This window comes from Peromyscus californicus, unplaced genomic scaffold, assembly GCF_007827085.1.
Source record: "Peromyscus californicus insignis strain IS unplaced genomic scaffold, ASM782708v3 Scaffold_19__1_contigs__length_69161282, whole genome shotgun sequence".
In the NCBI taxonomy this organism is placed as follows: domain Eukaryota; kingdom Metazoa; phylum Chordata; class Mammalia; order Rodentia; family Cricetidae; genus Peromyscus; species Peromyscus californicus.
This window is the reverse complement of record NW_026294491.1, coordinates 49,221,758-49,243,145: the sequence shown is the minus strand read 5'-3', so window position 1 is coordinate 49,243,145 and position 21,388 is coordinate 49,221,758. Positions and strand designations below refer to the sequence as shown.

The window sequence follows — 21,388 nt, the reverse complement described above, 5'->3', positions numbered from 1 at the left end:
AATGTAGCAAAACATATAGATGTTTATGTAGTTGTTATGTATTGATATTTTATGGACATAAACATGTACAATCATAAGACTATTACTTATTCTTAGCCGGGCATGGTGGCACACACCTCTAATCCCAGTACTGGGGAGACAGGGAGACAGACACAGACAGATCTCTGCGTTCGAGGCCAGCCTGGTCTACAGAATGAGTTCCAGGATAGCCGGGGCTACACAAAGAAACCCTGTCTCAAAAAAATAAACACAAGCAAACAAATAAAAAGAATATTGCTTATTCTTATAACTGCTTTTGGTGATTGCATTAAGGGTATATTGTAGGTGCTGAATGTTCATTTGGGGAATATTTTTCTATTTTGACAGTTTCATCTAATTATGCTTTCAGTGTGGTGCCTTTCTAAAGGGTCTAACCATTCCAGATTTTAGAATCTTGCAAAGACACTTAAGATGCAGAATACTGATTATAGTTTTCTTTAAATTTGTTTGTTGTTGTTTTGGTGTCTGTCCTGGATCTCACTCTGTAGACCAGGCTGGCCTTGAACTCACAGAGATCCCCCTGACTCTGCCTCCCGAGTGCTGGGACTAAAGGTGTGCGCCACCACCGACCAGCCATTTTCTTTAAATTTGAAGGCTTTTCTGTCCAACAATTGAAATCTTGCACTCTAGACTTGAAATGTGTATTTGATATCAAAGAGAGCGTTATTATGCTGTCACAGTACCTTTTTATGTAAAGGCTTGCTAACTGATATGTTTCCCCCTTGGCCTCTAGCAAATTAAAACAGCGCTGAAGTACACTTTGGGATTCGTTGTGATTTGCGCACTTCTTCTTCTCGTTGGGTAAGTCTTGATTTTTCATTGTGCCAATGGAAAAAAATATTTGAGTAATAATAACTGAAGGTTCATTCAGAAAAATTTAGACAAGGAAAGCAAAACAAAATGTGAAAAAAAAAAAAAAACCCAAACAAATGGCCTTTTATGTCCCATTGTATGGAGACACAGTGAACACTGGTAGTTGCTGCTAGCCACTTTGCAAATCTCTGTGTCGTGTACCCTCTGTTATTACTGGTTTTACAAAAATACATTTGTTTTTTTTGTCTTTTGTTTGTTTGTTTGGTTTGGTTTTTCAAGACAGGTTTCTCCGTGTAGTTTTGGTGCCTGTCCTGCCTGGATCTCATTCTGTAGACCAGGCTGGCCTTGAACTCACAGAGATCCACCTGCCTCTGCCTCCCGAGTGCTGGGATTAAAGGTGTGCGCCATTGCCACCCGGCCTACATTTGTATTTTGTCCAATTCTTGGTGATGTTCCAGTATTGACACTATTGCCATAGTGTTTTGGGCGGCTGTAAGTGTGAATTCATCAGTTGATGGTGGTAGCGACTTCTTAGGGGACAGCGGTTCGTGTGAGTGGGCTCCCAGGGCTCCTGACATGATCGTCACATGTTAAAAACGGAAGTCCGTGTCTGTACAGCCCCTGTGTTTGCCCCCCTGTCAGATCTCTGTCAGTGAGCTCCAGTCAGTGAGCTCCCTCAGTGAAGCTTTACACATTGATTCATGCATCTGATTTCTGTCCTTGTTCCTTGGAGATTTTTGCCTTTGTTAAAATAGATCTTATCCTTTCACATTTTTTTTATAGCAAAAAGGTGAACAAAATGATCCTTATTTGCAATGTCATGGTTTTTAAAATTTTTAATTAAAATTCTTTTGATATTATGATACAATTACATCATTTCCTTTTCCCTTTCATCCCTCCAAACCCATGTGCTCACATCCCCTTGAGGACATACATTAGGTGGCAATATGCTTTTAATAATTTTTGTTTATAATTAATTTGGTGGGTTTTTAAAAAAATAAATTTTATTCTATGTATAGGGTTTGCCTGCATAAATATCTGTGCATCACCTGTGTGCCTGGTGCCTGGTTCCTGGTGCCTGCAGAGGTCAGAGAGGGCATGGACCCCCTGGAACTGGAATTACAGACAATTGTGAGCTTTTATATGGGTGCTGGTAATTGAACCCAGATCCTCTGGAAGTGCTCTTAACCACTAACCAGCCTTCCTGCCCATAATTTGGTGTTTACAATTTCAGTAAATAACTTAGAATACTGTAAACATTCATTAGATGTAATTGTGATGGGAATGACATCTGCCAGTGGCCTCTGTGGGTCCCGAGGACCATGGAGTATATGCTTCCCATTCAGTTATTTTCCTGTTTCTTTTGCCTGTCTTGCTGGGTCATAAAAGGGGTGCATTGAAAGAGCATACGTTTAGGGTTTTGTTATTTGTTGAGCTACTGAATATACTTTTACAAACCCCCTTTCCTACTAAAACTCAGAGGTATTTAAGCGAATTTCCCTGATGACATGGAAATCTTGTTAGCCTGTTACTTAGAACGGGGGTCAGCAAGCTTAAGGGACTGATATGAAGCAAATACTTTAGGTTTGCAGTGCATTTAGTTTGTGTGGTTTGTGAGTCCTTTTGTAGCTCTGGGGTAATCATAGACTCGTAAACAAAAAATGACAGTAAAACTTATATTTTCATAAATACAATCACTAACGTGGCAGATCTCCGATTTAGAACGTGACTGAGAACTGCCAATAAAATCACTTATCTCTACAGAAGCCAGAGTAAAAGGATCATGGTATCTGGGACAGTGCTCTTCTCATTACCATATGTAAAGATTTGAATGAGGCATACCTTTCAGTTAAGTGAATTATTGAATTTCTTGAGAAATTTTTTTAAATTTAGTTTTTGTTTTTAATATATTCCCACTGCAGTTTCCCCTCCTCTACTCCTTGCAGTCGCTACCCCCCACCTCTCCTCTTCCCTGCACCCCCCCCCTTCCTCTCCCTCCTCTGTTTCCCTTCAGAAAAGAGCAGGGGCCTCCCAGGGATAACTGCTGAACACAGTGTAACAAGATACAACCCCTCATAGCAAAGCTGGGTGAGACAACTCAGTAGGAAGAAAAGGGTCCCAAGAGCAGACAGAAGAGTCCTAGACACCCCCACTCCCACTGATAGGAGTCCCACAAAACCACCAAGCTAACAACTATCGTGTGTGTGTATGTGTGTGTGTGTGTGTGTGTGTGTGTGTGTGTGTGTGTGTGTGTGTGTGTGTGTATGCAGAGGACCTAGCTCAGACCCATGTAGGCTATGATTGCCAGCTCAGTCTTGGTGAGCCCTTGTGAGCCCTGCTTAGTTAGTTGATGTCTGCGGGCCATGTGCTCCTGGTGTCCTCAACCCCTCTGGCTCCTACAATAATACCCCAGTTTCTTTGAAAGGTTTTCTTGCTGATAAATCTGTGGATAATTTATATGGCCAGGGTGTAGTCTAGATTTTTTTGTAGCACTTGTGGTTTGTGTTCGTGCTAGATCTTAGGACCAGAAATGGAAGCTGATGGTCTCTGTTCTCAAGGTTCACATCCAGGATTCATGTAAGTAGATTAATTAGTGTTTAAGCCTCCAGTGAGAGATGCACACGAGCTGTAGGTGCTGAGGAGCAAAAGTTTTCTCATCCTTGCAGAATCAGAAGACTAGGAACGAGTAGCAGTGGAGCTGACATGTGAGTTGATGGGTCAGTTAGCTATGTGAAGAGAAAAGGCGAACGGCATGTAGACGGCAATAGTTTGCTTGTGCTGCCATAACGGAGTGCCACAGACCAGAAGCCTTAAACAGTGGACATTTAATTTTCACGGTTCTTGAAGTAAGAAGTCTGTGATCAAGATGTTGGCAGGTTTGGCCTCTGGAAAGAGTTCTGCCTAGCTCACAGATGGCCGCCCCTTACTGTCATTTTTTTCTGTGCTATGTGGAGGAAACTGTTGGGTCTCTCTACCTCTTTCAAGGACAACAATCTCGTGGGACAGGGGCTCCACTCAGCTGAAGAATGACATAAAAAGTATGTGACTTTAAACCACTTTCCCCCTCAAACTAACAAGCAAACAACCAACAGACTACAATGTGATGTTTCAAATGATCACATAGACCGTGGGCACATGATATAGACAGGTATATAGGCTCTGAATCTGGTGTGCAATGTTTAAGAAATGGTGAGTTCCATCCTACTAAGCAATGAGAAGATGTGTAATTAGCACATAGAGATGTGTGATTGTGATTCCAGGGAAGTTAATATATATGACTGATTAAAAGTCACAGCCCTATAAAGGATGCCTGGACAGGGCTCTTAGGAATTGTGTTTGTGAAGTGATGTGTTAAAAAAGTAGCAAGATCAGCTAGGTAAGCCACTAGTGAGAGGTGAGAGGTGAGGGTCTGATAGACTCAAGAGAGCAGGAAGGAACAAGGAACAGATGAACATTAAGAAGAGAGATAGGATGTGATGTGGTGGTTGAGGGTAGGAGGTGAAAATCTTGTGTTTGCGCTAAATTCATCCTTTCAATTTCATATCCCCAAAAGTCATTAATTAGCCTCTTCTTTGCCTCTTCCCAGTGATACACTGAATTAAGCTAATTGTTTTTCCTAATCAGCTTTTCAGGTTTATTATTTTCAATGATGAGAGGGAGAATTCTAATCTTACTATGTTCCCATTCTGTTTGCTACGGTGGCTATGGAAACTGGGGTGATCTGTATTTGCTGTTTTTGAGAAAGAGAAATTAAGAAGGTATTGATTTGATTTGGCTGTATCTATCCCATTAAACTACAACTCTTGATTGCCATAAATCATTTTACTAAATGCCCGATAGTCTTAACTGCTTTTGCCTCCTCAAGACTGATGTATCACATCATTATTTGATTTCAGTTGTCTCTTTAAATAAATATTGTTAATAATTTTTGAGAGTTTCACTCAATATATTTGATCAAATTCACCCCACAATCTTCCCCTTAACTGCCCAGATCTATCCCCACTTCCCTCCCCCTCCCAACTTCCTGTTTCCCCCTTTTAAAACATGTAATAACTTATGGACTCCAGTTTGTGCCCTTCATATACTTCTGCATGTGGAGCCACCCACTGGAGCATGGTCAGCCTACCGGGAGCTCAGCTGGAAGGCACACGGACTCGCCCTCACCCTCACCCGGAGGCCATCAGCTGTCCATCCATACCCAGTTCCGTGTGTGCTCAGGAATCCTTTCCTATGCCGTGTTCAAATCCTGGCTGGCTTTACCATGTGCAGGGTGTGTGCAGCTACCCCAGCTTCTGTGCGTTCATGAGTGCAGTGCTCCTGTCATTTCCAGAAGGCAGTGGATGGTTGTATCTGTTTTCTCCAGTCTTCCTTCCTTAGCCTAGCACCATTTAAGAGTCAAACTTACACCGGTGCACATTGATCATTATTACCTTTATTTGAGTACTGTTATTTAGAATTTAGGACTTAGTTATAGAATTCTTTTTTATTCTGCCTATTGATATTTCTCTTTACATACATTTATTTTGGTTCTGTTTCTTAATGATTAAATCCCAGCGGTGATGTGGTTGGGGAAGGGCTTTGAGTCTCTGCTCTAGTTTCTGCCTGAACTAATGAGTGCTAAGTCTCTGATGGATTTCATCGAAATAATTAACTTTTCCAAGTCACCCTGACTTATAGTTTATATCATTTTTTAAAGTTTAGTTTAACAATTCAAGTCATTGGGCACTTCCTCTGGGGTTACTCTGTTGCTTTTGTATTGTTGAACAGCCAAACTCAGAAGCTGGAGTATGAGGGTCCTTGAAGCTAAGACTAGTTGTTTATTCTGCCAGTGCACAATACTTTTAATTATCAAATGAAATTTTTGAGAATGAGTACTGCTTTTAAGTCTTTGAAATATATGTCCTTCCTTATTGTAGTTAAATGAATTTTTTTGTAAAATATTTTTTTCTATGCTCACAGAGTGATTATTCCCAACTAAAATTTTCAAAATACACTTCGTGGGCTGTCAAGAAAAAGTTATGCTTAATTAGGTTATTACATAAGTAGTCTTTCCTTGCTTATTCTTCTGTTAATTAAATCTTAGTAGTTAAATTAATGATTAACACTATTGACATATAACGTATAGAAGTTATTTTTAAAAGCTTATTCTACTTGGCTGCTTCTGTTTGGTTTTCTTGCCGAACAATAAATGAACTTTTTACATTTATGCTTGTGCTTTTGAGTCGATACTTTTCTTTCTAAACGTGATAAGAATTAAAGAAGACTCAAAGCAATGTGAGTTGTTAGAGTTGCCTTCCATGAGGTGGGGATTGAGCTCGGGGCCTTGGTGTGCTAGACAAACCTTGAGAGACACTGTGCCACTGACCTCATCTGCAGCTGACCTCTGAGGAGTTAAATAACCTGACCTATGTATCCCATTCATCTTTTTATACAAGTAAAGGTTTTTAAAACTAACGTTTCGGCCGGGCGGTGGTGGCGCACGCCTTTAATCCCAGCACTCGGGAGACAGAGGCAGGTGGATCTCTGTGAGTTCGAGGCCAGCCTGGTCTCCAAAGCGAGTACCAGGAAAGGCGCAAAGCTACACAGAGAAACCCTGTCTTGAAAACAAACAAACAAAAAAAAAACAACTAAAGTTTCAAAATAATTGCTGTTTTTGGAAAATATATTCAAAACGATTTTCAATATGTTAAGATACCTTAACATAACAACATATATTCACTTATATATATTCAATTCAACATATTCATTATTTCTTTTTTTAAACAAATTGGATACGTCCTATTGCTTTTCTTATAATTAAATTAGTTTAGGAAGGAAGTATGAACGTTATTTTTACCCTTTAGAGTGATTTCTCAGGAACATCTGCTTTTTACCTTAATGTCTTGATGTCTTGGTTTATTGTTCCGGCCTAGAAAATAAATTGACTATTGTGTTTCCCATTTTTTTCTTAGTGTAAGCTCTTGTAGCTGTGATTCTGTTTCAAGGCTCCTCTCACTTGTAGATTATGAAATAAAAGAGAAACGTGTATATTATTTGTATTGGGTAGGATCTTGATAGATATTGAAAAGAAGAAAAACAAAAAGCCATTTCAAGTTTCACTGTATGATATTTACTATTTATTATGGTGCATTTTATTTCAGTTTGACATATAAATATATTGAAATAATTGTATGTTACACGAATCTTAAAAGGTCTTATTAATAAAAACAAACCCAGAGACAGGTATTGGGGTGAACACTGAAAGATCAGAGAAATAGAACAAACCACAGCCACCTCACCTTGTCAATTCCTCAGCTGATCCTGTTCCCTCAGACTGGAAGCCTCTGAGTCCTCATCCAGAATGAATCTCAGCTGAACTGCTGCTCAAAAGCCTAAAAGCTTAACCAGCTCTAGTTCCTGGTCCTCACACCTTATATACCTTTCTGCTTCCTGAGATTAAAGGCGTGTGTCACCATACCTGGCTGTTTCCAGTGTGGCTTTGAACTCACAGAGATCCAGACAGATCTCTGCCTCTGGAATGCTAGGATTAAAGGCATGTGCTACCACTGCCTAACCCCTATGTTTAATATTATGGCTGTTCTGTTCTCTGACCCCCAAATAAGTTTATTGGGGTACACAATATATTAACCACAATTGTATATATTTATTTTCTGCTAATTCAACATAGAATTTTCTTATATCATGGGTCAGAATGAATATGGGATACAGTTAGTACATAGATGAGAAACCCCTCATACCTCTCTGTGTCTGGTACAGATTTAATATTTGGAAGAATTAATTTTTCTTTTAAAAACTTCTTGAAACTTGAGTTTCAGACCATTTTCTTTTATTTAACTTATTTATTTTCACCTTTGTAGTGCTTTTGTGCCACTGAATCTTCCTAGCAATAAAAATTCTACCGAGTGGGAAAAGGTGAAGTTCCTGTTTGAAGAACTTGGAAGTAGTCGTAAGTATTGAAAACATTTTTTCAAGTAACTCATATTTTGTGTTGTATGGGAACTTATGAAAATTAGCAAGTTTTTCTTTTCCTAAGAACCATTCTTTCCTTCAATGAGGAGGTTTACATCATTCAGGCTGCCTTCCAGCTAGTGTATAGGTAGCTTCCTCACTTCTGCATAAAGCTGCCATGTTATAAAGAAACTAATGTACAAAGTATTTCAATGGGATCATTATTTTAATGTGATCTTTAATTCTTTTATATAACATAAAATAATATGTTAAAGAAATGTGCTGGCATAGTGATTTTTATTTTAAATTTTTGGTAGAATGTGCTATGATGCTACTAAAGACGGAGTAATATTTCATTGAGAATGTAAATTATGGTTCATGTGAATTAAGTAATGTTTTCCTGTAGATTTAATGTCACCAAAACATGTCAGGATTGCTTTTCTTGAAATTGTAACAAGACAAAGCCTAGGTCATACTGCTTAGGTTAATAATTAAAGATTTCTTTAAAATTGTTTTAGTTGTGTGCATATGAGGAGAGGGCATGGGTATGTGCACATGGATATGGGGGGAGGGCAGAGGTGTTGGATCCCCCGGATCTGCTGTTACAGGTGGTTGTGTGCCCATACCCCCACCCCTGTGTGGGTGCTGGGAACTGAACATCAGTCCTCACCAAGAGCTGTAAGAGCTAGGAACTGCTGAGACATCTCACCAGCCTATGAACTAGGATTCTTAAAGGGAAGAAATAGATAAGTTCAGCTGGTTGCATTTACAAAGTTCCTTAGTCTTTGAAAAACAGATCAGGTAAAAGAGTTAAAATATTACTCAAAACTTTATGTGTGTTTGAACATAGCACCGAATTCCAAACACATGTAGACCCCTAACTTTCATAAACACTGTACCAAAGTGTTCTTACTTTGTATTTGCTCTCTCACAGCCCTGTACATCCTTTGATCAGCCTCCTTGTTTATACCCAGAGGGCACATAACTAATGATTATGTTGTGCAGTGGAATCTGCCATGCAGCTCTTAATTTTCTCATCTTTCTCTTGATACTTCCTCTCATCCACCACAGTCCTTAGTGTCCCCCAGCAGCAGCAAGAGTGAGCACTGCAGTCACTGCGGGGGTGGGGGTAGGGGGGTGGGGACTGCTGCAGTCACTGCAGGGCTGTGGATTTGACCTCACTGCTGCAGTCACTGCAGGGCTGTGACCTTGACCTCACTGCTGCAGTCACTGCAGGGCTATGGATTTGACCTCACTGCTGCAGTCACTGCAGGGCTGTGACCTTGATCTTACTGCTGCAGTCACTGCAGGGCTGTGACCTTGACCTCACTGCTGCAGTCACTGCAGGGCTGTGGCCTTGACCTCACTGCTGCAGTCACTGCAGGGCTGTGGCCTTGACCTCACTGCTGCAGTCACTGCAGGGCTGTGGCCTTGACCTCACTGCTGCAGTCACTGCAGGGCTGTGGCCTTGACCTCACTGCTGCAGTCACTGCAGGGCTGTGACCTTGACCTCACTGCTGCAGTCACTGCAGGGCTGTGGCCTTGACCTCACTGCTGCAGTCACTGCAGGGCTGTGGATTTGACCTCACTGCTTCAGTCACTGCAGGGCTGTGGCCTTGACCCCACTGCTGCACTGACCACTGCTCTTCTTACTGCTCACTCCTTTACTGTTTTGGATCACTTTCCTGCCCTAAGCATCAGTGCTTAGATGGCAGCGTTATTGATTTTTGTCATTCTCTTGAAATTCTGTCTCTCTTTAGTCTCGGTTTTATTTTGTGTTAAATCTAAAATGACACATTTTACATAATCTAGGTATAGTATCTTTTGAAGAATAGTTTAGTTCTCCAGCTGTATTTGTGTGTGTGTGTGGGGGGGGGGTATTTTGCATGTCTGTGTGTCTGTGCATCACATACATGTCTGGTAGCATGGAGGCCAGAGAGGAAATCTTTCCCCCTGGAACTGGCATTGCATATGCTTGTGAGCTGCTGTGTGGGTGCTGGGGATTGAACCCGGGTCCTCAGAAGGAATAAAAATGCTCTTAATTGCTGAGCCATTTCTTTTGTTTCTACTCAAGAGTTCCTAATTTCTAGTCTCATTTCCCCCCATCCCACTTCCTGTATGTGTTAGGCATCAAGTATATTTAACTGTTTTAAAATTTGTACTTAGTGTGTTCTGAAACAAACATGTTATGCACGTGCATATTCATATTATGTAAATGTGTGTGCATATCTGAGTTCAGTCAACGTGTAGAACAAGTCAACACTAAAAATTTGCTTAGTGTACTATTCAGTTACTATCACCTCCCATGTTATATAAACTATATATTACTTTACCTGTTTAAAAGTATTATCAGTATATTGTGATTTTCATATATATCTGGCTTCTTTCACCTAACAGTGTTTTAAAGTTAGTTTGTGTAAGTAATTGGTTCTTTTTTTGTAGCAAAGTAATAGATTGCATAAATATACCGTAACTCCTCAGTTAATAGACTCTGTTTATGTCCATGCCCAGATCACTGATATTATTTTATCAAGGAAATATCTTCAGCATCTTCAACAAACTTAGTTATCCTTTACCCAAGATTGAATGATTCTTTTTCTTTTCCAAATAATTATTAATGTGTGTGTGTGTGTGTGTGTGTGTGTGTGTGTGTGTGTGTGTGTGTCTGTGTGTGTGTGTGTGAATGATGTGTGCGAGTGTGTATGGATACCATGGCACAAGTGTGGAGGTCAGAGGACAACTTTACAGAATTTTTTCCTTCTACTTTTATGTGGGCCCTGGGGATTGAACTCAGGTCATCAGATTTATGTGCCAAGTTCTTTAACATCCTGAGCCATCTTTCTGGCCTAAATATATAGGAATAACTCTTAACAATTAACTGAATTCTTTGGGTCAAACCATTTTGATTATTAGTAATGCTAATTTTTTGCTAGTCTAAATATGTTAGTGGAATACTTCATTTTATTGATTCTAAGTTGTGTTTTTTCATGTTGTTTGTGTGTGTGGTAAATGCACCTGTGTGGAGGACTGGGGCACTTGCTCATGTGTGTGCATGTGGAGGCCAGCGGTTGGCAGGAGATGTTTCCTTCACTTGTTCTTCTCATTGTTTGAGATACGGTTTCTCCTTAAACCTGGAGCACACTGGTTCAGCTAGACTGCCTGGCCATCAAGTCCCTGTGATCTGCCTGTCTCTGCTGCCTAGCTAGGGCTTAGGGTGGCATACCACCACATCCACCTTTTACATGAGTGCAGCAGATCCAAGTGTAGCTGGAGTTTTCTCCAGTCCTGCCTGGCCCACGGTCAGGACAAATCTCTCTCACCCGCCAGTCCCGCAGCCACTCAGACCCAACCAAGTAAACACAGAGACTTATATTGCTTACAAACTGTATGGCTGTGGCAGGCTTCTAGCTAGCTGTTCTTATATCTTAAATTAACCCATTTCCATTAATCTATAAGTTGCCACGTAGCTCGTGGCTTACCGGTATCTTAACATCTGCTTCTCAGCAGCATCTCTCTGCCTCAGCCTTCCACTTCCCAGAATTCTCCTCTCTCCTTGTCCCGCCTATACTTCCTGCCTGGCTTCTGTCCAGTCAGCTTTATTTATCAATCAGTCATCCACAGCATCCAAGTTCGGGTCCTTATGTTTGCACACCGGATAATTTACCCCCTCAGCCATAACCTCAGACTGTTGTTCACATGTTTCAGTCTCAGATTTCAGTGTGCATCTTAGAAGTAATGGCTCCTTAAAATAGCCGGGAGCTGGGTGCCAGACCTACCTTGGTATTATAAACATTTTCTGTTGTTTCTTCTGTGACAGTCAAAAAAAGTTGACATATCTTTGATTTGATAAAATATAGTTTTTAAAAGATTTATTTGCTTATGTGTGCTCGTGTGTGTGTGTGTGTGTGTGTGTGTGTGTGTGTGTGTGTGTGTGTGTGTAAGAGAGAGAGACAGAGACAGAGAGAATTTATGTGTGCTGGCCATATCTGCCAGTGCCATGTGTGAGTAGGTACCTGGGGCAGCCAGGGAAGAAGTCAGTTCCTGGAGCTGGAGTTTCAGGCAGTTGTAAGCCGCTTGATGTGGGTGGTGGGAACCAAACTAGGCCCTCTGGATGCCAGGATGCTCTTAGCTCCAACCCTGAAATGCAGTTTAAAAAAACTAAAGGTTAAGGATTTGCCCTGACTCATGAATTTGTTAAATGTTCTTTTTATGTGTTAAATAAAACTAAGATGAGTTAAAAGATACATCATTTTAGTTCATTAACCTTCATGAACATGTTACTGTTTAAAATCTTATTAATAAAAACATTGCAGTTGGTTTCACAAGACCTGCTTTTAAGCCAGATACATCTAAACTAAATAGGACCCATATTAATAATGTGGAAAAGTTACTATTCTCAGTTAATAATAGCTGTGTTTTCATAGTATTTCTTTATGTGACCTGATACAGTTTTGTTTTACTGACCTTCCTAACTTGTTGACATAGCATTCCTAATTTCGTTTGGTCGGTACGGTTTTTGTTGCTGTTGTTGTTTGGAATATTTGATTATTGTCACTTGCTGATTTTTTGATATAGACTCTGTTCTAGTTTGATTTTTATTGCTGTGATAAAGACCATGGCCAAAAGCCACTATGGTGGAAAGGGTTGATTTCATTTTCCAGCTTGTAGGCCATCATCCAGGGAACTCAAGGCAGGAACTCAAGGCAGGAAGTAGAACAGAAACCATGGAGGATCGCTGCTTACTGGCTTGTTCACCATGGCTTGCTCAATTTGCTTCACCCAGGATCACCTGCCCAGGGGTGCCATCACTCATGGTAGCCAGGGCCCTCTAACATCAATCCTTAATGAAGAAAATGCAAAATGCCCTACAGACTTGTCTACAAGGCAGGCTGGTAGAGGCATTTTCTCAGTTGAGGTTCCTTCTTCCCAGATAGCTCTAGCTTGAGTGAAGCTGACAAAAGAACCAATCAGCACATTCTCTTGCCTCCCCATGTAGCCCAGAATGGCCTCCAGCTCTCTATTCCATGCTTCTCCCCAGTACTGAGGATATAGGTGCGCACCACCACCACCAGATAGTACAGATACTGTTCCCAATTTTCATGTCAAATTTCAATATAGTTTTGGCTCGCATTTGCTTTGCTTTTCCTGCCTAGTGGGCAAATTGATCCTCTCAAGTTAAAAAGTGAAATATGCTTCATGTTATTTCTCTGTCCTTCCGTCCTCTCCCTCTGTGTTACTCTCCTTCCCCCTCCCCAGTTAGAGGGTCACCCCTATACCTAAGGCTCAGAGAATATCACTGAAGAAGGATGGAAAGTTGTAAGAGCCAGAGGACCAGACAACTTGCTGTAGATAGGACAGGGATACCGCATACATGAACTCTCAACAACATGGTTGCCAAAACAAAACCTACACAGTGACGACACCAGTTGATGTGACATTTGGGGAGTTTCACGAGGCCCACCCCTAGAGGAAGAGCTGGGTAATGAGTGGCTGCTGAGAGAAGAAGAATCATTCTCCAGGAATGAGCCCCCCTCCTAGGTAATCCAGTTCCAAGAGGTCATCCCTAAATCCGTGTACATAAGGGCCACACTAATGGAACTTAGTAGCCCATATATGTGTAAGGATAGAAGAGATCAGAACTTGAGCGGGCTTTGAGGCTGGAGCCATGCCCAGAATTGGAGGGACAGATGGAAATGACGTAAGTACAGTACTCACATGAAACTCTCAAACAGTAAATTTAAATAAAATTTAAAAATCTTGAAAAAAGTGAAATAAACTCTAAAGATTTTAGGCTGCATATAAAACAATATTTTCAAATTAAGGGAAAAATTAACCCAAATTATCAAGACTAAGGGAAGGCAGGAAAAAAGAGAAGGGCAGGGTGCTCCTATGTCGTTTTACGACGAAGTCCAGGCATGGACTGGGGAGATGATACCCCGGTGGGCAAAGTGCTTACTGTGCACCATGAGGACCTGAGCATGGACCCAACCACCAGCATGAAAGGTCTGTAACCTCACCACAAATAGCTGGAGACAGGTGGAGGAGCCCCCAAGCTTGCTGGCTAGTAGATCTAGATGAATCAGTGAGCTTCAGATTCGATGAAATACCAAAATGGAGAGCAGCAGAGAAAGACACACAGTGTTGATATTATAACTCCACCTTCACACACACATGTTCACACATGCACATATACTCCACACACCCCAGCACACACATGTGGGCACAAACGAAAAGGTCCAAGCAATCTTTTCGTCATCTTTTTATGCATCTAATAATTTACTGATTTCTTTTTAAGTCCAACAATTAAACTGATTTTTATTCCTAATTTTTAAAAGGTGAAGGAAAGGCAATCTTAGCTGATCTAAAGGATTGTGTGAAGATCAATTTATAAAGAACTCTTTAGAAATTCCTCTCTCTCTCTTTGTTGTTGTTGTTGTTCTGTTTTTTTTTCGAGACAGGGTTTCTCTGTGTGGTTTTGGTGCCTGTTCTGGATCTCGCTCTGTAGACCAGGCTGGCCTCGAACTCACAGAGATCCGCCTGGCTCTGCCTCTCCTGAGTGCTGGGATTGAAGGCGTGCACCACCACCACCCAGCTGAAATTCCTCTCTTGAATAGGATCAGCACTGAGGGACACAGTAATATATATATATATATATAGTTCTATTCCTTCCTAATGCCTAAAGGAGCCTGACCTCTATGTTTTATATTGCTATAATGAATATAAACATTGCAGCAGTAAAAATGGCCGTTAACAGTGTTTCTTCCTCCTCCACAGATGGCTTAGCTGCGCTGTCATTTTCCATTAGCTCCCTGACCTTGATTGGAATGCTGGCAGCCATCACATACACAGTAAGTGCAATGGGACCGTCCGAGCTCGTTACAGCATCCCCTGTGCAGCCCTTTCGTACTTCAGTCATCTCTTCCCATCCTGTCCTCTTCAACTTCTCGGTTCTCTCTTGATTTCCATACTTGAGAGGATGATCAGTTTTCAGTGGTCACAGTCATCTGTTTGCAAAATTAATACTGAGAAAGGAATCTTATAACTTGTAATTACAACTAATTTTATCCTGCACAGTAGTGGAATTAGAGTTGGTACGTGCCAGATCCCTGAACCATAGGCCAGTATGTTACTAGCTCATAGACTGGTTCTGTCTGGGTGTGTACTTTTACAATCAGACACTGACACTCCTCTAGTACATAGAGCCTGGTGCTGGATTTTCTAACTTTCTGATTTTGTTCAAGTTTTTCTGGAAATAGCAAGGCATGGTAAATGACTGCTACACATACAGACTGCTCTTTGGTTTGGTCAAATAAAAAGGAAGGGGCCATAGTCAATGCTCTTTCTTACCCCTTCCCCACTGAGCTATATAAGCAGCATTTAACTTATCTGTAAGCTTTTGAGATCAGTGCAGTTATGCATAGAGCATTCTTCATTCTTGTAAAGATGGGAAATACTGTTCTTTTGGAAATATTTTTGGATGTTTTTCTTTAGGCATAAAAGAAATGGGCTGTTGCTCTGGTAGCAGAATTAAGTTATGCTACATGATCATTCATGTTTTACATAATTAAAAGACCTTGGGCTGGCAAGATTGCTTAGGGTAAAGGTATCTGCCACCAAGACTAACATTCTGAGTTTGATTTCTGGAACACGTATGATGGAGAGAACCAACTCTCACTAATTATCCACCCACATGTCCAGATACACAAACACAAACAAATAAATGTATAAAGATAATTTTAAAAAGTAGCCTAACAAACATACATTTTAATATCTTGAGGTGCTTATGTAGGTACTTAGTTTTATTACTCATTTTCAATTTTCTATGTTTTAATGTATTATAGATAAGGAGTTTGCCATCTGCTAGTAGTAGGTGGTTATCTGTCTGCTTCACAGAGTATGTTTACAGCATGGTAGTTACTGTCTTTTATAAAGGAGTCGCATGTTATAAACCAATCAGCAGTTAGACCTGGGGCTCTAGTCACTGTTCTGGCTGGTCTGTCATACTGATTATGAGTTTGTGTCTTAAGTTTCTTGAGTCTATGTCTTCTAGATTAGATGGGAATAGAAAAGGTTTCACAGGTGTTTGTGAAGTTCAAGAGGTATTGTTTATAGAAGTGCTTTGGTAATGACAAGGAAATGAGATAAGCAGTGGATGAAAGATGAGTCAGGAGAAATAAATGGGTAAAATAGAAAACATATAATGCCATTGTCCAGAACTATGAAACACCCTGCTCAGATTCTGCTACAGTTTTGTGGATTCTTAAGAAATGCAAGATTTCTGAGTCTGAGACAAGACTTTGATAATCCATCAGCAGCACTCCGTGACTTGATGTTGTCTTGTTCAGGTTTCCTGGGTTTCAGTTTCCACCAGCAAGTGTGAGTAGAATTAAAGGAAGCATGAGGTGAGGTGCATTGCAGAAAAGGAGTTCTGGCTCAGGGAAGCTGAATCATTTATGTGGACAGTAAACATGGCTGCCCCTTGCTCCAAAGGAACACTGCCTGTATCTGCCAAGGCTGTTTGCGCCACAGATGTCCTTAAAATGAGACTACTGGGGCGTGTGTGGGAGGGAGGGGTCAGGTGATACCTGACTTCCAATTGAGTGAGGAGGAAAATGAGTGAAGTCACTAAGGCCATTTGCAAGACAGCCGCCTGCAGCCACAGTGTTACGATGTTGAGAAATATGTGTTTTTAGTTAATTAACTAACTTTATTTTGTGCATGGGTGCTTTGCCTGCATGTATGTGCACCACTTGTTTGCTGGTGCCTGTAGATGCCAGAAGAAGGAACCAGATCAGGAACTGGAGTTGTAGATAATTGTGAGCTGCTTTTTGGATGCTGCGATTTAGACATGGGTCCTCTGCAAGAGCAGCCAATGTTCTTTACTATTGAGCCATCTCTACAGTCCATAGAGAAAGATGTTTAATGTTTCATGTTGTTCAAATTGAAACTTTGAAATTTTTCATTTAATCATTTAAACCGAATGATCATGTTGAATTGAGATATTCTTAAAGCACTTTTTCTCAAATACGGAAGAGTGACCTTAAAGGTAGTGATAAAATAAATGGAGGAACTTATCCTAGGGTTGGAACCAAAGGCACAGAGGCGTCGCTGAAAAGGAAGTAAGGACTGCTGAGTCCCAAGGCCAAGGAAGAGGATTCTGGGAGTAGCGTGGGTTCAGACTACCTCGGAGTTACAGCTTTTCTTTAGGCTGAACGTACAGTAAAATGGAGATTCTTACTGTGGATCTCACGTTCAAGAATCTCCTAACCTACTTTATCATCTCAGTTTCTTCATGATCGAGGTGGAGTAATGTTTCAGAAATTCGATGTGATGGTTTAACTAAACAACGTAGTAAGTCTTAAAATATGCTGACCACCCGGGAAGTAGTTGTTGTTAACTTTGCTAAATATTTATTTTATAAAAACCAAACTGCAATTTCTACTTGTTTCTTCTCCGTGTGACAGTAAAAACATGCACAAAGCAATCATATCATGAAGAGTGAGGAAGGGAATTATTCAAAGACGTGCAAGTCAGAGATGTATTCATAATTGATGGTTAGCTGGAATTGGGAGGATGTGGAAAGGGAATAAATATCATTTAAATAGCACCAAAACTGTGCTTGAAGCACAGTGAGAGAATATTTCACACGTAACCCAGGGCTTGGCTCATTTTATTACAGATACTGATGGTGGAAAGAAGGAGAGCGTGTATAGCTGAGTTAGTGTGTCTGGGTGTTATTTGACAGCTGCTGACTGATCACGTGCTGCCCTGGTAGAAAGGGGCCAGTAATCTTAACTTTATTAACATCTAATCAGAAAGCAACACCAATTCCTTTTAAAATTAATTTAAAAAAAACCAACTATTTGTAGATGGCTGCCTTTAGTGTAAATACATAATTAATATACTAGTTATTGTATTTTCACAATTGAGCTACAGAGTTTTTCCAACCTCATTATGGAAAGGCCTGATTGGTCTTTTGTGAAGTATAGTGTGAAAGAAGGCATGGTAGATATTCATAAAGGTGGAAGGGATTTAATTTTCACTTAAGTATCAAAGTGGGAAATTAAGATGTAGAGTACTTTGACCCTGAATATAAAGTCAACTAAATGGAAAATTATGTCTGTTCCAGAATTTATAGATAATTTTTAACATTGAATTTACAGTCATTTTATACCAACCAAGTGTGGATTTCATATATATGTTTTATATATATGAATTGCATATATATTATGTATTTAATTTAGTTTAGAGACTAGTTGATTATTTAACTTTCACTTAGCTTCTGACATTGTACTGTATCTTAAGGATTAGCTATGTAATCGCACACTCAGTTTTAGGAGAATGACATACTATTTTAATCTACTTATTATTTTAAGCTTAAGTTGAAAAGGGATCTGATACCACTCAGATTTAACAAATGAAACCTCTGGGGATAAATATCTATGTAGATACTGTAAATTTTCTTGGTGCCACCAAGTGGGGAAATGTTGAATGAAGATATTTCCATACAAATTATGGCCAGTGGTGTGTGCAGAGAGAGACAAGATTGCTAACTGCATGCTCATCAGCAAGATTGAAGAATGTCCTCTAAGGTGCTCATAACTAATAAGCATATATTATCCTACTCTATGTACATTTACTATAGGTTGATTATTAGTGGCATGTGTAGTAGCAAGTGTGATACAATATTTTCCTTATGCTGTTGAGAACTAATAACGTGTCTGTTTTGGAGTAGTCGACTCTGGTGTTTGGAATCTGCTTTGAAGCTAAGGTGCCATTCTGTGAATTCGCATTTTTTGTTGCTTTTTTGTCTCATCATTTGAAAGGAGAAAAATATATACCTCTATGTACCTCAGTAAAAGAATGCAGAACAGCTTCTAACTGAGGCTCTCCCCTTCTAAGAACACAGAACACCTCACCGTTGCTCCGCCAAAAGCTGTGCGGTTGTGTTTGTTCTAGTGAATGAATGTTCGTTTGCTCTGTGCTGCTTTCTTCTCCTCCGGTCTGGGTGGACTCCTTCTGTGTCATCCCTGAGACTATCTTATAAGACTATCGTAGACATGCAGGTGGCAGTTAAACTCAGTATTGTATATCAGCGATGCAGGTAACTCGGGGAAGGTGACTGTCCCTAACTAGGACTGGGTTTGCGGTGTCCTAGGGAGTGCCGTGTCTTGACTTGTGTCCCAGCAGCAGCTGTAAGATCATTAGTGTCAGGACAGAGGCAGACTTCACTGACGGCAGGTGTGAGACCCGCGTGTGTCCTTCCTTATGAGGAAGGCCTGAGGAACAACACTGTGACATTAAATCATGGGTTTACAGTGCATGAAGAGTGTTTGTTATTCTATGTGTGCGTGTTGTTGTTGAACCTTAGCAAAAATCCAGGAGTTTTGAGTTGGAAACATCATTCTAAATAAGGGAGTAACATATAAACGTTTCCATTCTAAGCTGAGCAGTGAAATAAGATGGAAGAAATGTTTGAACTTTATATATAATATTTTTGAACACTTTAGTTGTTGATTTATTCTTGGAAGCAAAACAAAACAACAAAAATTGGAGGCAATTCGGGCTAACCTAGAGGCGCTTTAAACTCTAATCCTGTTAGACTTGTCAGTTTCCTAGAAATCCACTGGAGGGCAGTAGTAAGCAATAAAAATGCTTTTGTACATTCCTCCCCCCCCCCATATGAAGATAAATTCAAAAGATTATTTAGAAACCTTAATAGTTTAAAATGTTTATTTCAAGTTTACTAAAATCTAAACATTCTAGTTAAATTTTTGGTAATCATTGAAACGTAAACGTGCAATTCAGAAGCAGGCCAAAGCTGGGTAGCCACGCCAGTGGTTACTCTCTTGTATTTGCTCCCTTCAGTGAGACTTCAAAGAGAGGTGGAGTGTCCTGGTGTCCTCTTAAAACAGGTTGTCACCGCAGGAGTATTTTTATTTTCTAAAGTACTTTACACGACGCAACTGAGTCGTTCACATCAGCTCTTCTAGTAAGTACATCAGTGTGTGTAGGAAAATAACTGTGAGTGAAGAGGTCTCTTCTTAAAGGTTTTTAATCAAGTACAATCCTCATAGGCAAATTATTTTATCTGCTTAGTAAATGTTTTAGAATAAAGACAGGAGGGGAAAGAATTGCGAGCTCATCTGAACATGTCCAATAGTCTCTGCTCCTGTTACTCAGCTCTAGCTTAGAAGCCTGATTAGCCAAGTTTGGCAGACCAATAATGTTAACTACACATTGTTATTTATTATAAGCAAGGCACATGGGCAAATCAGGGCAAGTTCCTCAGACGTGGTGTAATTAAGCTGACTTGAAATGCACTGAAATTTTCTAGTGAGGCAGGGTGGTAATGGCATTCCAGGGAGGGCACTGCCTGTATTAAAGGGGGATAAAGCATAGTGGAATTTGAAGTGGGTCGCTGGAGTGTTTTGACAGTGGTGAACGATTCGGGGAGAGAGCAGGTTAACACGATGATAGAAATTTCAAGATTACTACAAGAACTCTAATTCATGTTAAAAAAGTAATAAAACTCCTTTTTAATGCAATCTTAAGTGAGATTTGAAGAAGATATATATATGTTAAAAATGGATAGATGAGGAGAACTGCTCTGGCTACAGCAGTTGAGGATACCGCTCTTTCGCTCCCTATTTTCTGCATTGACCCTAGAAGCACTCTCCCAGAATCCTCTGCTGTGAGAAGATTTTGAATGATATCCTTGTGAGTCCTGGAGACTCTTAAAGGTTGTTAATTAGAACACAGTCTGGTGTGGGTGGAGCGTGATCACTTTGAAGCAGTATAGAAGATGGACTTGACCAAGTCAGACCAGCAGAACTGTCAGGCAAAGGTGCACTGCCTGGGCTTTGACGGCAGTGAATTGTGAATTGGGAGCATGTTGTAAATAATGACTAAAACAATAAACTCCTAGTGAAACAGTACTGGAGTTAACATGTTAAAGAATTCAGCCCTGTTCAGCACAGGATGAGCAACTCAATTCATGCTCCCTCCTAACTACAGGGGAGAATGAGTACTGTGGTTGTGTGCTTAGAAGAAATATGAAAAAGGTTTTAGATGACAAGTTTGCCTCTGGTTCAGAGTCTGTTGGTGCAACCACAAGGTAATGGTTGTCAATGTTTCTTAAGTACAATGTTTCTTAAGTAAATGTGTCTGCATGATGACCACATAGTGAATGAAACAAAGAAAAAAGGAAAGAAAAGGAACAGGACTGCTCTTAGCTATGGTGGAGGAGAAGGTTCATTGTAGACATGTCAGAGCATAGCAGCAGCAGAGACCTCTGGGAGAGTCCAGAGTAGACATGACCCTGAGCAGGCTGTGTGAGGAGAGGGGGGAGGGGAAGAGGAGAGTGGGGAACCAGGGGCAGCAGCCAGGAGGCCCAAAGGTACTAGGAGAATGGGTAACCAAAATGGTTGGATTATATAGGGAAGAGCAGCCCAGCCTCCCGAGCTGGAGAGTTTTAGGGTAGAGGTCTGGATATGCCAGCGAGGAGGGACCTGTAACAGGCGGGGACTGAAGGATGCAGGGAGAACCTGGTGGCCAGATTTGCTTTGATGTGATAAGTAGGCACCTC

At 40.6% G+C, this 21,388-nt stretch overlaps 1 protein-coding gene across 1 annotated transcript in view; it reads left to right on the top strand.

Annotated features, from left to right (window-relative positions):
• Lmbrd1 (LMBR1 domain containing 1) overlaps nucleotides 1-21,388 on the top strand; it is a 91,466-nt gene that overhangs the window by 31,528 nt on the left and 38,550 nt on the right. The window contains exons 5-7 of the mRNA XM_052745260.1: nucleotides 773-840; nucleotides 7,710-7,798; nucleotides 14,575-14,648. Of these exons, the coding sequence (XP_052601220.1) occupies nucleotides 773-840; nucleotides 7,710-7,798; nucleotides 14,575-14,648 (231 nt within the window). The remainder of the gene's footprint in view (nucleotides 1-772; nucleotides 841-7,709; nucleotides 7,799-14,574; nucleotides 14,649-21,388) is intronic.